The sequence below is a fragment of the Ursus arctos genome, unplaced genomic scaffold (genome assembly GCF_023065955.2).
Source record: "Ursus arctos isolate Adak ecotype North America unplaced genomic scaffold, UrsArc2.0 scaffold_14, whole genome shotgun sequence".
Lineage (NCBI taxonomy): Eukaryota > Metazoa > Chordata > Mammalia > Carnivora > Ursidae > Ursus > Ursus arctos.
The window spans coordinates 65483999-65501516 of NW_026622808.1; the positions used below are offsets into that span (position 1 = coordinate 65483999).

Here is a 17518-nt window from a genome sequence, read left to right on the forward strand (position 1 = left end):
GGCATTATCTCCTTTTATCAGATAGGGAAAAGAGGCTCAGAGGCTAATTTGCCTGAGGTCACACATCACCCAGAATGGCCAGAATGTAAGGTACTATATCTGCTGTGTCCTGTTTCCATACAACACATGGATTAAGTGTATCTCACGAGAGGTGAAAACAAAAGTCCAGAGGTCATACCAGATTTAGCGAGTGCACATGGAAAGGTGATAATCGGAGGTCTTCTTGGAGGTGGAAGCAGATCTAGCCAGTTAATGAACTGGAAAAAACAAATAGAAAGATTTTGAAAAGATGAACTTCTTGGTACAACATAGGACACACCACTGCCTGTCAGGGAGGTGAACACACAAGGGGTGGGGGACCCTTAGACATCCCACTTGGGGGGAGGGGTTCTTCAGCCTTACACACGGTTTCTTCTCTCTAGTCCATGAGGAGGGGAAGAGAAGAAGGTGCTCTTAAGTGAGCCATCCCTAAAGTGCAGCACGAAAAATGCGCTGGCAGACCCGGTGAGGGGATCTGTCAAGTCTCTGTCACCTGATGGCTGAAGGTCGGGGGAGGAGGATGTCTTTCTCACCTAATATTGAGGAGGGAGTAGTTCTTTTTTGTCTCATCATAGGAGTGTGTGTGTGTGTGTGTGTGTGTGTGTGTGTGTGTGTGTGTGTGTGTGTTGGGGGGCAGATTATTCCTTCCTCCATCACCTAGAGGTTGAGGAGATGGCACCTTTCTCCCAGCTTTAGGAAAGGAGGTTGTTTTTTTCTTTCCCACTACAGGGAGTGTGTGCGTGTGTCTACGTGCGCGCGCGCCAGGGGAATGGGTCCTTTCTCACCTCAGGGTGGGGAGGCTGACGCCTCTCTTCCTTGCAAAGGGAGTGGGGACAGTTTCCTTCACCTCCATGTCGGGTGGGACATGGCTTTTTTATCCCCAAACGAAAAGGTGGTAGGAGTCTCGGCTCCCTTTTCCCTATTCTCGGGGAGCAAGACTGGCTCCCACGCTCTCTCCACAGAGCTCCTCTCAGGTTGCAGGAAGCCTGGCAATCCTTTGCCCCCAAGTCCCCAGACTAGGAACCCCACCGCTAGGTGCAGGGCGCGCAGGCGGCTAGCCGGGACCGGCGCCGGCTCTGCGGCGCGGGGCGGGACGAGCAGTGTCCCCGCCCCCGGCCCCGCCCTCTCCCTGGCGCTGAGCCTCACGCCGCCTGGCCCGCCCGGCCCAGTGCTCCGCGGCTGTCTGCTGGGCTCGCGCGCAGCGCACCCGGCCGCAGCCGCCTCAGTAGCCTCAGTAGCCTCAGTACCCCAGCTGCCGCCGCCTCAGTCTCGCCCTCCGCGCAGCCCGGCCCCGCCGCCCCGCGCGCCCCCAGCCCCTCAAGCCAGATGATGAACTTCCTGAGGCGCCGGCTGTCGGACAGCAGCTTCATCGCCAACCTGCCCAATGGCTACATGACCGACCTGCAGCGGCCCGAGCCCCAGCAGCCGCCGCCGCCGCCCCCCGGTCCTGGCGCGGCCTCGGCCTCCTCGGCGCCCCCGGCCGCCTCGCCGGGCCCTGAGCGGAGGCCGCCGCCGGCCCCGGCCCCGGCGCCCGCGCCGCAGCCCGCGCCGCAGGCAGCCGCGGCGCCGTCGGTGGGCAGCAGCTTCTTCAGCTCACTGTCCCAAGCCGTGAAGCAGACGGCCGCCTCGGCCGGCCTGGTGGATGCGCCCGCGCCCGCGCCCGCCGCCGCCAGGAAGGCCAAGGTGCTGCTGGTCGTCGACGAGCCGCACACCGACTGGTAGGTGCCCGGCCGCCGCCGCCGCTCGGGGCTCCCGGGGCCTGCCGGGCAGCGGGAGACCAAAGGGAAGGTGGTCCCGGGCGCCAAGGAATCGTTTCTGACCCCTGAGAAGGAGGGTCTGCACGGTCCCGCAGTGGGGAGGTGGGGGCGGGGGGAGGTTGAGCGTTGTGTGTGCGGGGCGGGAAGGGGGCGTCTGGAAAGGTGAATCCTGAGGTGAAATACTGCCTCGATGCTCTCAAATACCTCACGACACGTAAAAGGAGCTACTTTATGCAACAGGGAAGAATCTTAAAAAAATAGAGTTTTGTTTGTTTTTGAAGGGGGGCATAAGGAACAGACTTTCAGCCTAGACACGTAAAAGCTCAGGTGAAACATTTGAAGCCAATAAAAAGATTCTGCATCGTGAGGCACGGGAGTGAATTTGCGGTGGAAATGGGTGTTTTGCGGGGAGAGGGTGATGGGGTAGTTTTCACCTGGCTGGATGAAGGCTTGTATCAGTATTGACATCTACGTTGGTCAAAGCACGGAGGTGAGAGCCCAGGTGGACCTGGGCTTGTTCCAGTGGAGCATGGCTGTAGTCCGTTTAAGAATAATAAAATTCTTGTGTTTTGTGCAGCAGGGAGGGGATTTGTGGATTTTTAAATTTGTTTTTGTTTTAGTAGAAAAAAGTGTGTGTGTGTGTGTGTGGCGGGAGGGGGGAGGTGGTGGGGGTAGTGGTGGTGGTGGTGGTGTGAAAGTGATGGTGTTTTTTTCCAGCTGGAAAGATGATGACCGAGGTAAAATATTCTGGATCGTTAAAGGGGCACAAAAAAATAAAGAGATCTACCTTAATGTAGTAGACAGCAACTTCGAGAATTTCTTTTTCTTCTTTCTTTCTTTCTTTCTTTCTTTCTTTCTTTCTTTCTTTCTTTCTTCTAGGGATATTCAAACCTAGAACGTTGAAGGCTGGGGGAGAATGTTACCTCTAGTTGTTAAAAGCATGAATGGGGTTCATTCAAGACAAATCAGGTTAAAGAGGTTCTATTTTATGTAGCAAGAAGTTGGCCCAGGGGATGGTTGGGGTGGGTGGTGATGGAAGAATTGACTGGTGAAGGGCTTGAAGAAATGAAGAGGCAAGGAATCTGGGTTCCTTCCTCTTCAGGAATATGGGAAGGATTTTTTCTTTCTCACAAGGGTTGAGGTTAGAGGCTGGACCCAAGTGCTCCCTCCCAAGAGTGAGGCTCGGAGGGGCCACAGAGCTGTTTATCTCCATTTCCTCTTTTGGCTGCTTTACTGCTTTTCTCTATCATTTTCTCACTGGGAGACTTGGAGGGAGGGAGTACTGGCGTGGGTGTAATGGAAGTGAGATGTAGATGTGGAGATCCACTCCTGCTGGCCCCTGGTATGACCATTCTGAATAATCATTTGGGTGACTTGTGTAGATGCCTTTTCTCAGAACAATGGAGTAGAAATTTTTAAGGGACCTTTGTTAGGAAATGACAGAGGCACCAGCAAGGTGGTGTATGAGGAAAATATGAGTATATGACGGTACCATTGGTAGTCCCCTAGGAGGATTGTTCTTAGTTCAAATCAACAAGTGCTTATTAAGTGAGAAAGGTAGGTAACTAAGTTTCATTGAGCATCTGTTATATGTCAAACCCTGTACTAGGTGCTCTAATACATATCTCATTAAATTCTAAACACAAAACTGAGACTTATGAAAAGTGAGTAATGTGTTCCTAGTCATACAGCCAGCAAATAGTTGACCTAGGATTTGAACTTAGGCCCATTTGTCTCTAGTATTGCTACTCCACTATGCTGTGTTGCCTCACTATTATTATTATATTATTGACAATATTAATAATAGGCTCCCTCTACAGTGTAGGCAGTGTAGGGGCCTTACCAAGAACTCACACTGAAATTTGGGAGACAAAATGGAGACACGAAACAGTTAACAAAAACGATTCTACAATTATTATTTCAGACTAGTGTTTTTGGCATTCAATAAACTGAGTGATTGGGAGAGTCAGAGTTATTGGAGAAAGCTTTACAAAAGTCTTGAAGAAAGGCCAGGAAAAGGAGGGGAGAAATGGGAATGATATTGGTGCTTCATTTTTTATGCAAGAATCTGACACTCCTGTACCTCGTGCTGATCTCCTATCCTGTCGAAGGCATTTGTTTTGGGTTTAATTACCAGTTAGGTACCCACAGGTAGGAAGATACTCATTTGTACGGGTGTGATGTGGCTGCTGTAGTTTGTGTTTAGCACAACTGATTCAGTAGCTTAGGATTCAAAACTCTGTTTGGATAGTATTTTTCTCCAGGAACACTGCCTGCCTGGCATGAACCAGAGAATTCGCCTTGCCCTGGGGACTACACTTCTGATGGAAGTAATAGAAGCCACTTTCCTTTGGGCTGACTCCCAACTGTTTTCTGATTTTCTCTGAAGTAATAACATTGATTTATTAAAACTCATAAACCCAGTTGAGTCTAGTGCTTGACAGCATTTGACGCTTCTCTGTTGCTATGCTTAATAGCAATTTTCAGGATTGCAGATTTTGTCTTCTTTCTTGCCTAAATTTGTTAAAAACATCTCAGTTAAATATTGTTGAATGGTTTTCTTGAAAGTTCTCTATAAGTTAAGGAGCAGGTGTCTGCTTATGACAAGCACAGTGACTTAAAAAGGTGCTTTTTCCTCTAACGGCAAATTTCAGTAAATTTGTCTCACTGTTTAAGCTATCTAGATAGCATTCAGTGAGCAGGTGTCATATATGCCCAATATTATATTCCTGATCCTTGAATAGGAAGTCAGAGTGTAGCTTCCCAGTAGAATTTAAGAATATTGGTCCCATTTGAATTATAGAATGGTAAAATAAAAGGGTTTTAAGAAGCATTTAAATAATTGGAGGTTTAAAAGAGCATTTAAATAATTGGGGCTTAAAGTAGGTGGCCTCTCAGAGCAACCTTAATATACAGCAGATTCCTTAAAATTTTTATCAGTGTAATTGTGGGCAATGGAATTTGGGGACTTTTGCATGGACTAAGTTGATGGGAAAATTGGAGGGTGTTTCTGTCTCTTGCTTGAAATGTGTTTTCATTGGTTCCTTGAGATCTTTAGGTTAATTGCACACTAAAGAATCATTGAAAAAAATGTATCTGCTCCACTAAAAAATGAAATCAAGCTTATTATATCCCTTATTAGTAATTGTTACTAGTGTTTTAAATATATATATTTTGCCTGAAAATGCATGTCTTCTTTTAAGGTTCATACCTAAATTTGAAGTGCAGTTAAGACTGCACTCTAATTATCTTTGTGGTTAAATGGAACAAACGTCCATTTGTACGTTGTTTTTTCTGTATATTACACTCTCACTGGTGAAGAGGTAAGTTTTCTCTCACATTTTTCCCTGCCTCTGTTTTCAGCAATTCCAATTCCAGAGACCAAGTGAGCTTTTTCATCTTAGCATGTCTCAATGTTTAATTTGAAAATCAGCATAGCACAGACATTCTAGAGATTATCTAGATGTTCTAGGGACTGTAGATATGGTAAGTCCGCAGGTGTTTATTGAATACCTTCTTGGTATAGGGTGTATATGCTAAGAAAAAGGAGATGTAGTGTCTGTCTTCTAAGATCTTTCTGTTCAGGTGGACAGATAAGATAATATACTTTTAAAAAAATTAACATATAATGTATTATTTGTTTCAGGGGTACAGGTCTGTGATTCATCAGTCTTATATAATACCAAGTGCTCATTACAACACATACCCTCCTCAATGTCCATCACCCAGTTACCCTATCCCTCTGCTCCTCCAGCAACCCTCAGTTTGTTTCCTATGATTAAGAGTCTCTTATGGTTTGTTTCCCTCTTTGGTTTCATCTTGTTTCATTTTTTCCCTTTCTTCCCCTATGATCTTCTGCTTTGTTTCTTAAATTCCACATATCAGTGAGATCATATCATTGTCTTTCTCTGATTGACTTATTTCGCTTAGCATAATACCCTCTAGTTCCATCCATGTTGTTGCAAATGGGAAGATTTCATTTTTTGATGGCTGCATAATATTCCATTGTGTGTGTGTGTGTGTGTGTGTGTGTGTGTGTGTATTACATCTTTATCCATTCATCTGTTGATGGACATCTGGGCTCTTAACATAGTTTGGCTATTGTGGACATTGCTGATATAAACATTGGGGTGCAGGTGCCCCTTTGGATCACTACATTTGTATCTATGGGGTAAATACCCAGTAGTGCAATTGCCTAGTCATAGGGTAGCTCTATTTTCAACTTTTTGAGGAAACTCCATACTGTTTTCCAGAGTGGCTGCACCAGCTTGCATTCCCACCAACAGTGTAGGGGGTTTCCCCCATACTTTTTTTTTTTTTTAAAGATTATTTATTTATTTATTTGACAGAGACAGAGACAGCCAGCGAGAGAGGGAACACAAGCAGGGGGAGTGGGAGAGGAAGAAGCAGGCTTATAGCGGAGGAGCCTGATGTGGGGCTCGATCCCAGAACGCTGGGATCACGCCCTGAGCCGAAGGCAGACGCTTAACCACTGTGCCACCCAGGCGCCCCCATACTTTTTTTTTTTAAGTTTACGAAAACTACCCCTTGTATTCAAAGAATATAGTCCTTGGATCAATAGCATTGACATCAAGCAGGAGCTTTTTTTTTTTTTTAAAGATTTATTTATTTATTTTAGGTAGAGAACACGAGTGGGCGTGGGCAGAGGGAAAGGGAGAGAGAATCTCAAGCAGACTCCACACTGATCGCTGAGCACAATGTGGGGCTCGATCCCATGACCCTGAGATCACCACTTGAGTCAAATCCAAGAGTTGAGACACTCAACTGCTCAACTGACTGTACCACGGAGGTGCCCCAACCACGAGCTTTTTGAACTACAGATTATCAGGTCGTTATACCTACGAATCAATTTGCATTTGAATAAAATGTCCAGGTGATTCAAATGCACATTAAATTTAAGATGCACTGAACTAAAGGATATGTGATTAGTGCTAAAGGTGTGGCAACAGCACTACTATCATTTATTGAGCATTTGCTATGTGGGAAATGTTGTAGTAAGCTCTTTACAAATATCATTGAATCTCTGCCACAGCACTGTAGTACTTTAGAAGTTTAAAAGAGTGAAAAATAGGTGTTGGCTACAGTGGGAAGGGAGAACTTCATGCAAGTATTGAGATTTGAACTGAACCTTGAAGAATCTGAATCAAAAGAGATAGGTTTGGCTCAGTCCAGAGAGTGGATAGTATAAGAAAAGTACAGTGGTAGAAAAGAGAGAGACCATGAAAAGACCGGATTGATGCATTATCTAGGCAGCACCTGTTTTCCATGCTTTTATGGTCCGTCTTTGGACATACCATTAAGAATAGGGGAACTCAAAGTACGGTAGTCTGGACCAGTGCTTGTGAGAGGCTCTAGAAAAATATTTGAATTAGAACTTGGGGGGAAAATTCAAGTGAAGTTTGAGGCTTCTGTCTACTAAATATTTTATCTGTATGTCCTGTTTCTGACTTGTGAACACAAACATACTGATTGTATAACATTTCATTGTTCATAACAGCAGTAGGCTATAGCTTAGAATTCTAGATTATTAGAGCTGGAAGATCATCTGGGTACTTTATAAATGGGAGAAATCTTGATCTGAAGAAGGAAAGTGACTTGTTCAAGGTTATTCTAGTTGAATGTTAATGGCAAAACCAGAACTACAATCTAGAACTTCAGTCACTCTACTAAGCTTTTTGCCCCATTATACCACAGTATCCCTCTATTTTACTATCTTTCTACCTGCCTTTTATCTTTCTCCATCTATGACTCTTTCAAGGATTGATAGGGATTTTTTACTTTTATAATTACAACATTTGAACTTGAAAGAACCTGAATGATCACGTAGTGCAGAGAAATGGAATGCTTTGGCCAAGGTCAAATAAGAAGTTAGAGAATGGGGACTAGAACTTAAATCATCTGACTCCAACTCAAGTTTCCTTCTGCTCTCTCTCTCTCTCTTTATTTATTTATTTATTTATTTATTTATTTATTTATTTTTAACAACTGATAATTTATTTAAAAGGTTGATTTAAGCATCTGCAATGGTGACTTCATCTTTGACTCCTGGCTCCATAGTGATGGAAGTAATTTGTTTAACAATCTCAGAAGGACTGTGCAGATCAATGAGTCGCATGTGGATCTTCATCTGAAAATAATCCCATCTTAGAACCTTAACCACAAGGAATTTTTCTTGTAGTGATTCGCAGAATCTTGGTAGGTATCCGAACTGGTCCTTTCACTTTGAGATTCTTTTCCTTTGTGCCTCTGATCAACTTAGCACATACCGTCTCCTAAGATTTTAGGTTGCAGCTGGCTAAGAGTAATTCTAAATTGGTGAATCGCCACCTCTGGCTCCAGGGTGTCTTCCCAGTGCTTTTAAAAGCCATGACTGTGGAGTGGCTTCCTGACTGACTTGTTCCTGGAGGAGAGCAAACAGCGGTGAGTCAGGAGCAGGAGCAGGGCATCCAGGGCTCCACTGTATCAGCAACCACTTCTTTCTCAAAGAGCTCTTTCTACTCTTAAGTCACTCTTTAGGCAGATCCCTCAAATTTAATCCTTTTCTCCTTAAAATACTGCTTTTATCTATTTCTTTTAAAGATTCATTGTGGAATTCTTAGTAAATACTTTAAAAAGAGCCATATGAACACCACACTATATTCATATTGGCAATTTCACTGTCTTATTTGTGTTATTGTTTCAGCAGAGGTCACTGTAAAATGATTGAAGGAGAGACTCTTCGAAATCCAACAATGTAATAAAGTTAGTAGGACTGTGCTACAACAATGACCTTTCTTTCAGGGATCAATTTTTACCGTAGTGTCCCTGTCTACCTGAGATTGCTTCCTGTCTTTCTGTACCCAAGTTCAAATCTGTAGTTACATTAGCCTTTTCAATATCTTGCTAAGTAAAATGTAATGGAGGCCTAAACAGTAAGTTTTCTAGAATTGTATATCTTCCCCTCAAATTGGTAAAACAGTTTTAATGGGGATATGTTCTGTGCAGTTGAGCATCTAACACAAGCCAGGTGCTGGAGATATAAGGATAAGTTGGGCATCGGCCTTGTTTACTAGGATTTTCCAGTCCAGGAGGGGAGAGGACAGACCTCTAAGTAGGACTTATTATAGTACGGTAATTTGTGTGCATAGGTACAGAGGTGGCCTGTCCTGGGAAATGAAGATATGGTTGGAAATGTTTGTGCTATTGAAAATGTACCATTATATATCCTTAGGTAAACCATTTTGCCTCTTTGGATTTTGATTTTCTAAACTCTGTCAAATGAGAGGATTGAAACAAACATTTTCTAAGATCCTTTACAGCACTACTTTATTTCCACGTTACAGTTTGTGTGCCATTTTCTTTAAAAAGCTTTATATTTACTCTATGGAATAATGCTTGTAAATCTTTGAAAGAAGAGGCATAGGTTAATAAATGACTAAACATGTCTTTGATGAGATACTCATCTTTGAGTACTCTCCATTTAGTCTCTTTCTTACTTCCTCATGATGGGAATTGGGGACTTGTGGTTAAATTCCTCTCTTCCTGATAGATCTAAGAACTTTTGTATACATATGTTGAAGTATTGGCTGACAGACTTTATTTCTTGATCCCTGCCATGTACACTGTGCTGAGCAGTTTATACAACATGTGCATACACGTTGTCTCATTTTATCCTCACAGTGATCCTGAGCAGTAGAAAGAATATTTCATAGATGAATAAACAAACTCATAAAAGTAATCACTTGCCCAGTATTAAATAGCTGTTAAGCTGAAATGTCAGGTTCTGAACCCAAATTGGTAGATTCCACACACACAAGACAAATTTGCCAGCAGAAAAATTAGATTATTTTTTGTTATAAAAAAGGTTTCTTTTGCAAAAGGATTTACCACAGGATTCACTTAAATAGTAAGCACCCCACTGCTTTTGAAATTGCTCACTTTACAAAAATTTTATATGTACACAGCTTTTTTAGGATTAAATTCATTACAGATTGAGGGCATGGTTAAACATAGTGGCCTCAAAATGGAGAGTTGCGTCCTGTTTTTGGTGTTTAATGTACTCACACTATGTGTGCCCCTCTAAATCTCGTGAATAAGATCTTCTCCATACTCATTGGGTGGCGTTGTCATCCTTTGTTTTAGCTTTCCACATAGATGCAATTGAATACCGGAAGGCTACTTACAGCTTCCTAGAGAGAAGAGAGGATGATATAAAAGGCCTTTCTTTCTGCAGATACTACTTCAGTGCAGCAGGAGGAAGTAACATAGAATAGGGCAGGTGACCTATGGAGAGAATAAAGTGAGCAAATACCATGGATCTCTGAACTCTAAAGATACCCATGCAGCATGACTAAGAATTGCAGGAAGTATGCTGGCCGTGGCGTTTGTTGCTTGATAGTAGGCATTTCTGAAATTTTATTCAGTTTACATTAAATTGTAAAGCAGATTATGATTATATTCAATCACTCCACCCTTTTCTTCTCTTTTCAGCACCATGAAGCAATGTGAACATACAGAATTGAGGGTCAGAAGACCTAGGCTCCACCCTTAACCATATGACCCTATCAGAGTTACATAACCTCTCTGAACCCCTTTTCCCCTCTATTTCACACATTTTTCATTGGAGACTTACCATATGCCAGACACTGTTCTAGGTTCCAGAGTAATACAGACAAAAATTAGTTCTAGTATGTGTGAAATGGAAGTGAAAACATGTATATCTCATAGCGATGTTGTGAGAATTGAATAAAATAAGGTTTTGGAAAAGCACTTTGTAAAGGGTAAAGAGCTATACTACTGCTTGTTGCACCCTTCCCTGTTTCCAGCTGCAAGTACCCAACCTATCTTGGTCCCTTTTTTTGAGTTCCCCTATTGTGTAGTTTTATTGTCTATTTTACACACTTTGAGGATGAAGAATATTTTTATTTTTTTAAATTGAAGGCTACTTGCTCAAAGACAAAATTTTTGAAGGCTTTCTTTGTTATTTTTTGAAAGGAAATATAATTTGCTTTTTTTTTTAAATAAGAGAAATATTACCTATTTGACTCAGCTATTTTAACAATTAGGGACAGGACTACATAAATTCTTATTTTATTTAATAAATAAATTCTAAAATAGCTCTGCTTCAGTTTCACTCGTGACTAATTAGGGAAGGGTGGTTACAGAGGGAAATGAAGGAAGAGAGAAACAGAATGGCTTTAAAAGGTGTGCCTGTGTTCTTTTCTCCTATTCAATCTATCTTTCACATTGCATTCGAAGTATTAAACAAAAGCATTCACAAATCTTATAATTTCCTTTTTAATGTTCTTCTCTAACACATTGTTGTTCGTGAGGCTTATTTACAACCTGCTCCAGTTTATCTTTTCAGACTCATTTGTCACTACTCTCTTAATCCTAAACTTTTGCTATATCCTGGATTACACTCTTCTGAACACATATTTGGCTTTCAGGATTCCACGCTATTATTACACAGTTCCTTTGGAATGTTCCTGTTCTACTTCTGTGTCTTACCTCAACGCTCATTTTCTTTATTCCATTCTCAGAGCATGAGGATTCTGTCTTGTTTAAAAAAGACCCATCCCCTCCTGGCTTCTCCATGTCTTTGCCCTAAATATCACCCCTTCTTTTTCCTTCTGTTCATTCTCTCATTTTCTACTGGTTGTTCCATCCTTGCAAATAAAGAAACAAGCAAAATCTGCTCTTCACCTTCTTAATCACTCTTCCAGATATGAAAGAGAAATCTCACTCTTGTCTTTACTTCCTTAGCCTGTATTTCCCCTCCTGCACTGATGGCTTCCACCTCCATAATACTGAAATTGTTCTTGTTTTTTTTTTTTTTTAAAGATTTTATTTATTTATTCGACAGAGATAGAGACAGCCAGCGAGAGAGGGAACACAAACAGGGGGAGTGGGAGAGGAAGAAGCAGGCTTATAGCGGAGGAGCCTGATGTGGGGCTCGATCCCACAACACCGGGATCACGCCCTGAGCCGAAGGCAGACGCTTAACCGCTGTGCCACCCAGGCACCCCGAAATTGTTCTTGTTAAATCCAAAGGAAGGTGTCAGTCTATACTTTCACGGATTGGTTTGTCACTGTTTATCTTCCATTTGGAAGTCCCTTCACTTCTGAATATGGCAATCTTTGTTAATACCTTTTTAAAGTTCCTTCTCATTCTTGTTTTTTTTGTTTGCTTACCTCATAAATGTAAGTATTCCCCATGGCCCCATCTTCTGCCCACTTCTTTTTTCACTCTACACACATTCCCTGATCCATCTACTCTCAAGATGTCAGTTCCCAAATCTCAGCCTTTAGACCAGAACGTTGTCCTGGTCTTTACACCCATGTTTAGTTGTCTGCTGGATGTCTCCATTTGGGTGGTTAAAGCAACTCAAGGTCATTTGTTCCAATATTGAATTCCTTATCTCCCTTCCTATTCCAGCTCTTCTCATATTCTCTGTCTCAACTGAGGACACTGACTGTTGCCTATTTCAAGTTCTCAAAAATTTCACCTAGAACTTTAGTAAGTTTCATGATGATTTCCACTTAATAGCTTGAATGAACTATTTAAAATACAAATCTGACTCGTTCACTCCTTTGCTTAAAGCTTTTCATGTCCTATTCCATGTCTGATAGGTAAGGTTCATCACCTTCCCACGATTTGACCTGTGCTTTCTTCTCTAATCTCCTAACCATTTCCATCCTTAAACTTCAATTTACAGCAATACTGAATTATTTGTTCCATACACACATTATGGCATTCCGCCCCTTGTCTTTGTTTATGCTGTTCACTCCTCCTGCAATTATCTTTCTATCTCTTTCCTTCCTTTTCTTGGCTAAACTCATATGCACCTTTTGAGCTGAGATGAGTATTTTCTTTTTCAGAAATCCTTCTCTTACCCCTTGGATATATTGGGCCTCTGTGTCCCCTCCATGCCCTCTTACAGTCATGTGGATATCTTTATCACTCTTCTCAACACAATGATCTATTTGTGTGATGGAGAATTCTTTGCAGTAGGCTTAGTGTGTTATTCATTTTTATATCCTTAGCATCCAGCAGTGTCTGACACATAGTTTAAGTTCAGTAAATCTTTGCCAAACTGAGCTAAGGAGAGAGAGATTCAGAGAATGAGAAAAGGGGTAAAAGGGAACAATGGTGAGAAAAAGTATTCTAGGATTAGAAGTATATGTTATTATGTTGGAAATCATCTTTATTTACTGCAAATACAACCACTAGAATGCTTTTGCTCTTACTTATGCTCTATGAAATACAAATTAACTTAACTATTAGTTTTCAACCAGTCCAAATCATAAATCTTTAGAGATTTAGCTCTGATTGAGAGCCATAGCAGCTTTCAATACTAGAAAGTATTACCTGGCCCATGATAGCTTTGAGCAGAGTAAAGGCAAATGGAATAAAATTAAGGGCCGAGGTTCTCCTCCCTAGCTTATATTGACACTTGGCTCTCATGGAGCTCATTTTTCTGAAGTTAATCCTGCTTTTTGTCTTTTGGGTTTTTTTTGTTTTTTTCCCCCTGTCCAGCAAACTTTTCCTCAGTGTGAAACACTCCAATCTTGGGCCACCCAAGCTGCTTGTTTCTTTCTCATTAGTGAGAAAAAAATCTTTAGGTTATCCGAAGGATCATTCTGGAGAACTAAACAGCATTGTGACTGACAGATGTTGAAAGGAAATACACAGTAAGCCTTTCATGATCTGACTGCCTACCTCTTCAGTTCTACCTTTCTTTGATTCCGCACCCACTTTGATAGCCATGACAAACTACTTAGTTGTTTTTTTTTTTTTTTTAAGATATTATTTATTTATTTTTGAGAGAGAGAGACAGCATGAATGTTGGGGGAAGGTAGGGGCAGAGGGAGAAGCAGATCCCCCACTGAGCAGGGAGCACAATGTGGGACTCAATTCCAGGACCCTCGGATCATGACCTGAGCCGAAGGCAGATACTTAACCGACTGAGCCACCCAGGCACCCTACTTAGGTTTAATTGAATGTGCCATGTGCCTGTCTTTATACTACTCCTACTACCTGAAAGGCTTCTTCTGTGTTTTTGCCTGGAAAATCTCCAAGACTCAATTCAGTTGTTGACTATTCTAGAGTCAGAACTAGACTTACTCCTTTCTTAATTCTTTCAATTTGTGTTAGAAACCATAATATCCTTGCTTATCTCATAGCAATTAACTTATAATCACATTTTATTTGTCTTCTCATCTCCTCTTCAATCCTGAGATCCCCTTGAAGACAATGACTATAACTTCTTTTTTTTTTTTTAAGATTTTATTTTTATTTATTAGAGAGAGAGGGAACTCACAAGTAGGCAGAGTGGCAGGCAGAGTGGCAGGCAGAGGGACAGGGAGAGGGAGAAAAAGGCTCCCCGCTGAGCAGAGAGCCCGAAATGGGGCCTGAGATCATGACCTGAGCCAAAGGCAGAGGTTTAACCGACTGAGCCACCCAGGCGCCCCAATGACTATAACTTTAATTTTGATATCCCAAGCATTTGGTATGACAAAGAATGTTTTCAATAATTATTTGTTGGATCAGTCAATGACTTATTAAATAATTATGAAAATATGAATGACGAGCAAAAGCAACTCTTCACTCCCTGTAAATATAAACAAACAAGAGCTAGATTAACCAAAGTGACTATTCATTAAGACACTTCATTAAGATGTGTATATATATATATATATATATATATATATATCACTTATATGTGTATCACTTATGTATGTATATCACTTATGTGTGTGTGTGTGTATATATATATACACACACACATATACACACACCTGGGTGGCTCAGATGCTTAAGCATCTGCCTTCAGCTCAGGTCGTGATCTCCAGGTCCTGGGATGGCACCCCGTGTGGGGCTCCTGGCTCAGTGGGGGGTTTGCCTCTTACTCTCCCTCTGCCTCTTCCCCTGCTCATGCTCTCTCTCTGTATCTTTCTATCTCAAATGAATAAATAAAATCTTTTTTTTAAAAAAGAAGTGAGATGTATATATATAAAATATAAATCTTTTTGTAAACTATAAAATGCTATAAAATCATTAATTATTTTTATTAGCCTCCCTTACAAGAAGCTGATGATGTACCTGTTCTTCCCCTCTCAAATATACTCTTTTCTGATGGTCATAAATACTCCATGCTTGTTTTCTGGAGAACAGCCATGTGCTCTCTGTTTCTTCCCCTTTTTCAGCCTAGGCACTAAGATGTTTTTGTTTACTTGAGCCTTTCTCAAATTTTAGAGTCTGTTCTTTCTTTTTTCCTTCTGTTTAGGACCATTCTTCCATTCCAGTCCTCCTAAGTACAGCTATAATACCTTTCCAGGACATATACCTCTTATTTATTTCTCTGCTCAAGGGACCTAGTAACTTTATGCAGTAACTTTAGCCTGAGGTGATCCTTTGTGGAAGGAAATTGAGGTCTCTTTTTTCTGCTGTAGATTCAAATCCTTGAAGGGCCTTAATATTAATAATGAAAACTCACCTGAAGACTGTTTCTTTTATACTTCTGGATTCCAGTAATAATCCAGAGAGGGAGCTGTGTGTGTGTGGTGGGGGGGAGGCATGCTGGAGAGTGTTGTGCCCCAAGTCTCATAGCAGGGCTCCAAATTTGAGGGTGTGTAGTGGGATGTGATGGACCCTGCGATGCAACTCTAGGAATATATATGGATATGTTCCCCTCTTCAGCCCCTATCACTCCCTGAAGGTGAGAATTTAAGTTCTGTTGCATCCTATGTTGCAAAGTGTTAAAGTATTAACACTTTAACTATTGGACAAACAGGCATCAGTGAAAGATTGATCTGCTAATCAATGAGCAAACATCTACTAACTTCAGTGTGTTAGTTTCCATGAAGGCCACAAGACCAGTTAATACTTAGAATCAGATAATTATAGAATATATGTTTTCAGCTTTAAGAAGTTGTGCAGAATCTCAAGGAAGACAAAAGTTAGAAGAGTATAGTAGAAGGAGCTCTGCAAACATTTAAAATATCCAGATTCAGGTGTCTACTCTGCCAGTTAACTTTTTGTGTCACCATAGGCAATTTAACTCTTTACACTTCAATTTCTATTTCAAAATCTAGGGATTTGGGTTAAATCATCTATCTTCAGAAGCCCTTGGAAATCAAATGATTTCAAAAAAGAGAAAAAGAAAAAGAAAGAAAAGAAACCAAGTGATTTCTACAGGTTAGATTATTTGACAGTGTAAAGAGTTTTTCAGAGAAGAAGTTACTGTGGGCTGATGAAGTCAGAAAATGTTTCACATAAGGGGTAGATCTAAGCTAGCCTTTTAAGGCTGAATGAGATTTAGATTAGTGAGGAAGGAAAGAGGCATTTCAGTTAAAAGGAAAAGAAAGAGCAAAAGCAGACAACAGTAATGAGTAACGTGTATGTAGAGGAGATACAGGTTTCAGGGCAGGGAAAAGAGGGAGAGAAGTTTGGGTAAAGCAGTGTGGGGAAAATGATGATAATAATACCTAATGTATTGGATATACCATGTGACAGGCAGGTGCTATTCTAAGTAGATGTATTAACTTATTTGCTAGGTTATGAAATAGGTTATTATTATGAACTTAATTTTACAAATGAGGAAACTAAAGCTCATAGTGAATCCAAGGTTTGAATCCAGGTAGTCCAGCTCTGAGTCCAAGCTCTTAACCAACATGCTGTGTAATCACTAGATAACAGTGTTTCAAATTTCTTGCCACAAAACACCTTGATGTTTCTTATCCTCAATGACATAAACACACATTTGACCTTTGACAATTTCTTGTTCTCTCTGAACTTCAGTTTCTTCATCTATAAAGAGGAAATAAAATATATCTCAAAGGGTTCTTATGAGAATCAATCAAACTGAAAATGTCTAATGCAGTGTCTGGGACATGGAGATGTTCAGTAAATGTTCCACCATGACGAGCAGATTTTCACAGCAGCTTTAAGACAACAGCTTACCATATGAGTATTTATAGGAGACTTCAAGTCAAGTAAAATAATTTGTAGACAGATTTCCATGACACTAAAAATAATTTTGAAAAATAGGACAACCCTTGATGAATATTCCTTCATTTTAGTTATAGTGGTTTGTTGCATATAGTTTAGAAAACACTGATTACTAGTGTTTTGAAACAGTCTCTGGGGAAGATGTTTTTGAGATGGCTTATTTGTAGAAACTTTATTCTTTGAGTGCTGTCACATCCATTATCTTATTTAATCCTCCACGCAATAGTATTTGTGGGGCATAATTAATATTATTCTCATTTTATGTGTAAAGGGATTGAGATGGAGAGGTTACCCAAGCTCACATAGCCAGGAAATGATAGAGTCAGGACTAGAACTCAGGTCTTTGACTTTGGATCTTGTATATTTTTCTATGGGCTTCCTATACTGAGTTACAGGTGCCATAGAACTAGGGGGGGTGGCTAATCTAGTTGACAAGTGGACACGAACATAAGTTCTTTCAGCCATTTAACAAACTTCTTTGTTTTCCAAGGGTATTTAGCTTAATGATTTCCCTTTAATGCTACCTCAAGTTTCTCTTGCAGAAACTGCTGGGTTCTGACACAAAAAGTGATGGCAGAAAGGTTGAGACTGGTAGTCTTTGAAAAGAATGGAACCAAAAGACATTAAGAAGCATCATGGTGTTCTGAAAAGCGTAAATTTGGAGTCAGATGGCCTGGGTGAATTCAGGCATAGCAAGTTTCTGAATCTC

The 17518-nt window shown here is 41.0% G+C and overlaps 1 protein-coding gene across 1 annotated transcript in view; it reads left to right on the forward strand.

Moving 5' to 3' along the window:
- Positions 1-1272: 1272 nt before the first annotated feature.
- Positions 1273-17518, forward strand: part of SYN2 (synapsin II) — a 194720-nt gene continuing 178474 nt past the window's right edge. The window contains exon 1 of the mRNA XM_026501384.4: positions 1273-1757. Within this exon, the coding sequence (XP_026357169.1) occupies positions 1366-1757 (392 nt within the window). The 5' untranslated portion in view covers positions 1273-1365. The remainder of the gene's footprint in view (positions 1758-17518) is intronic.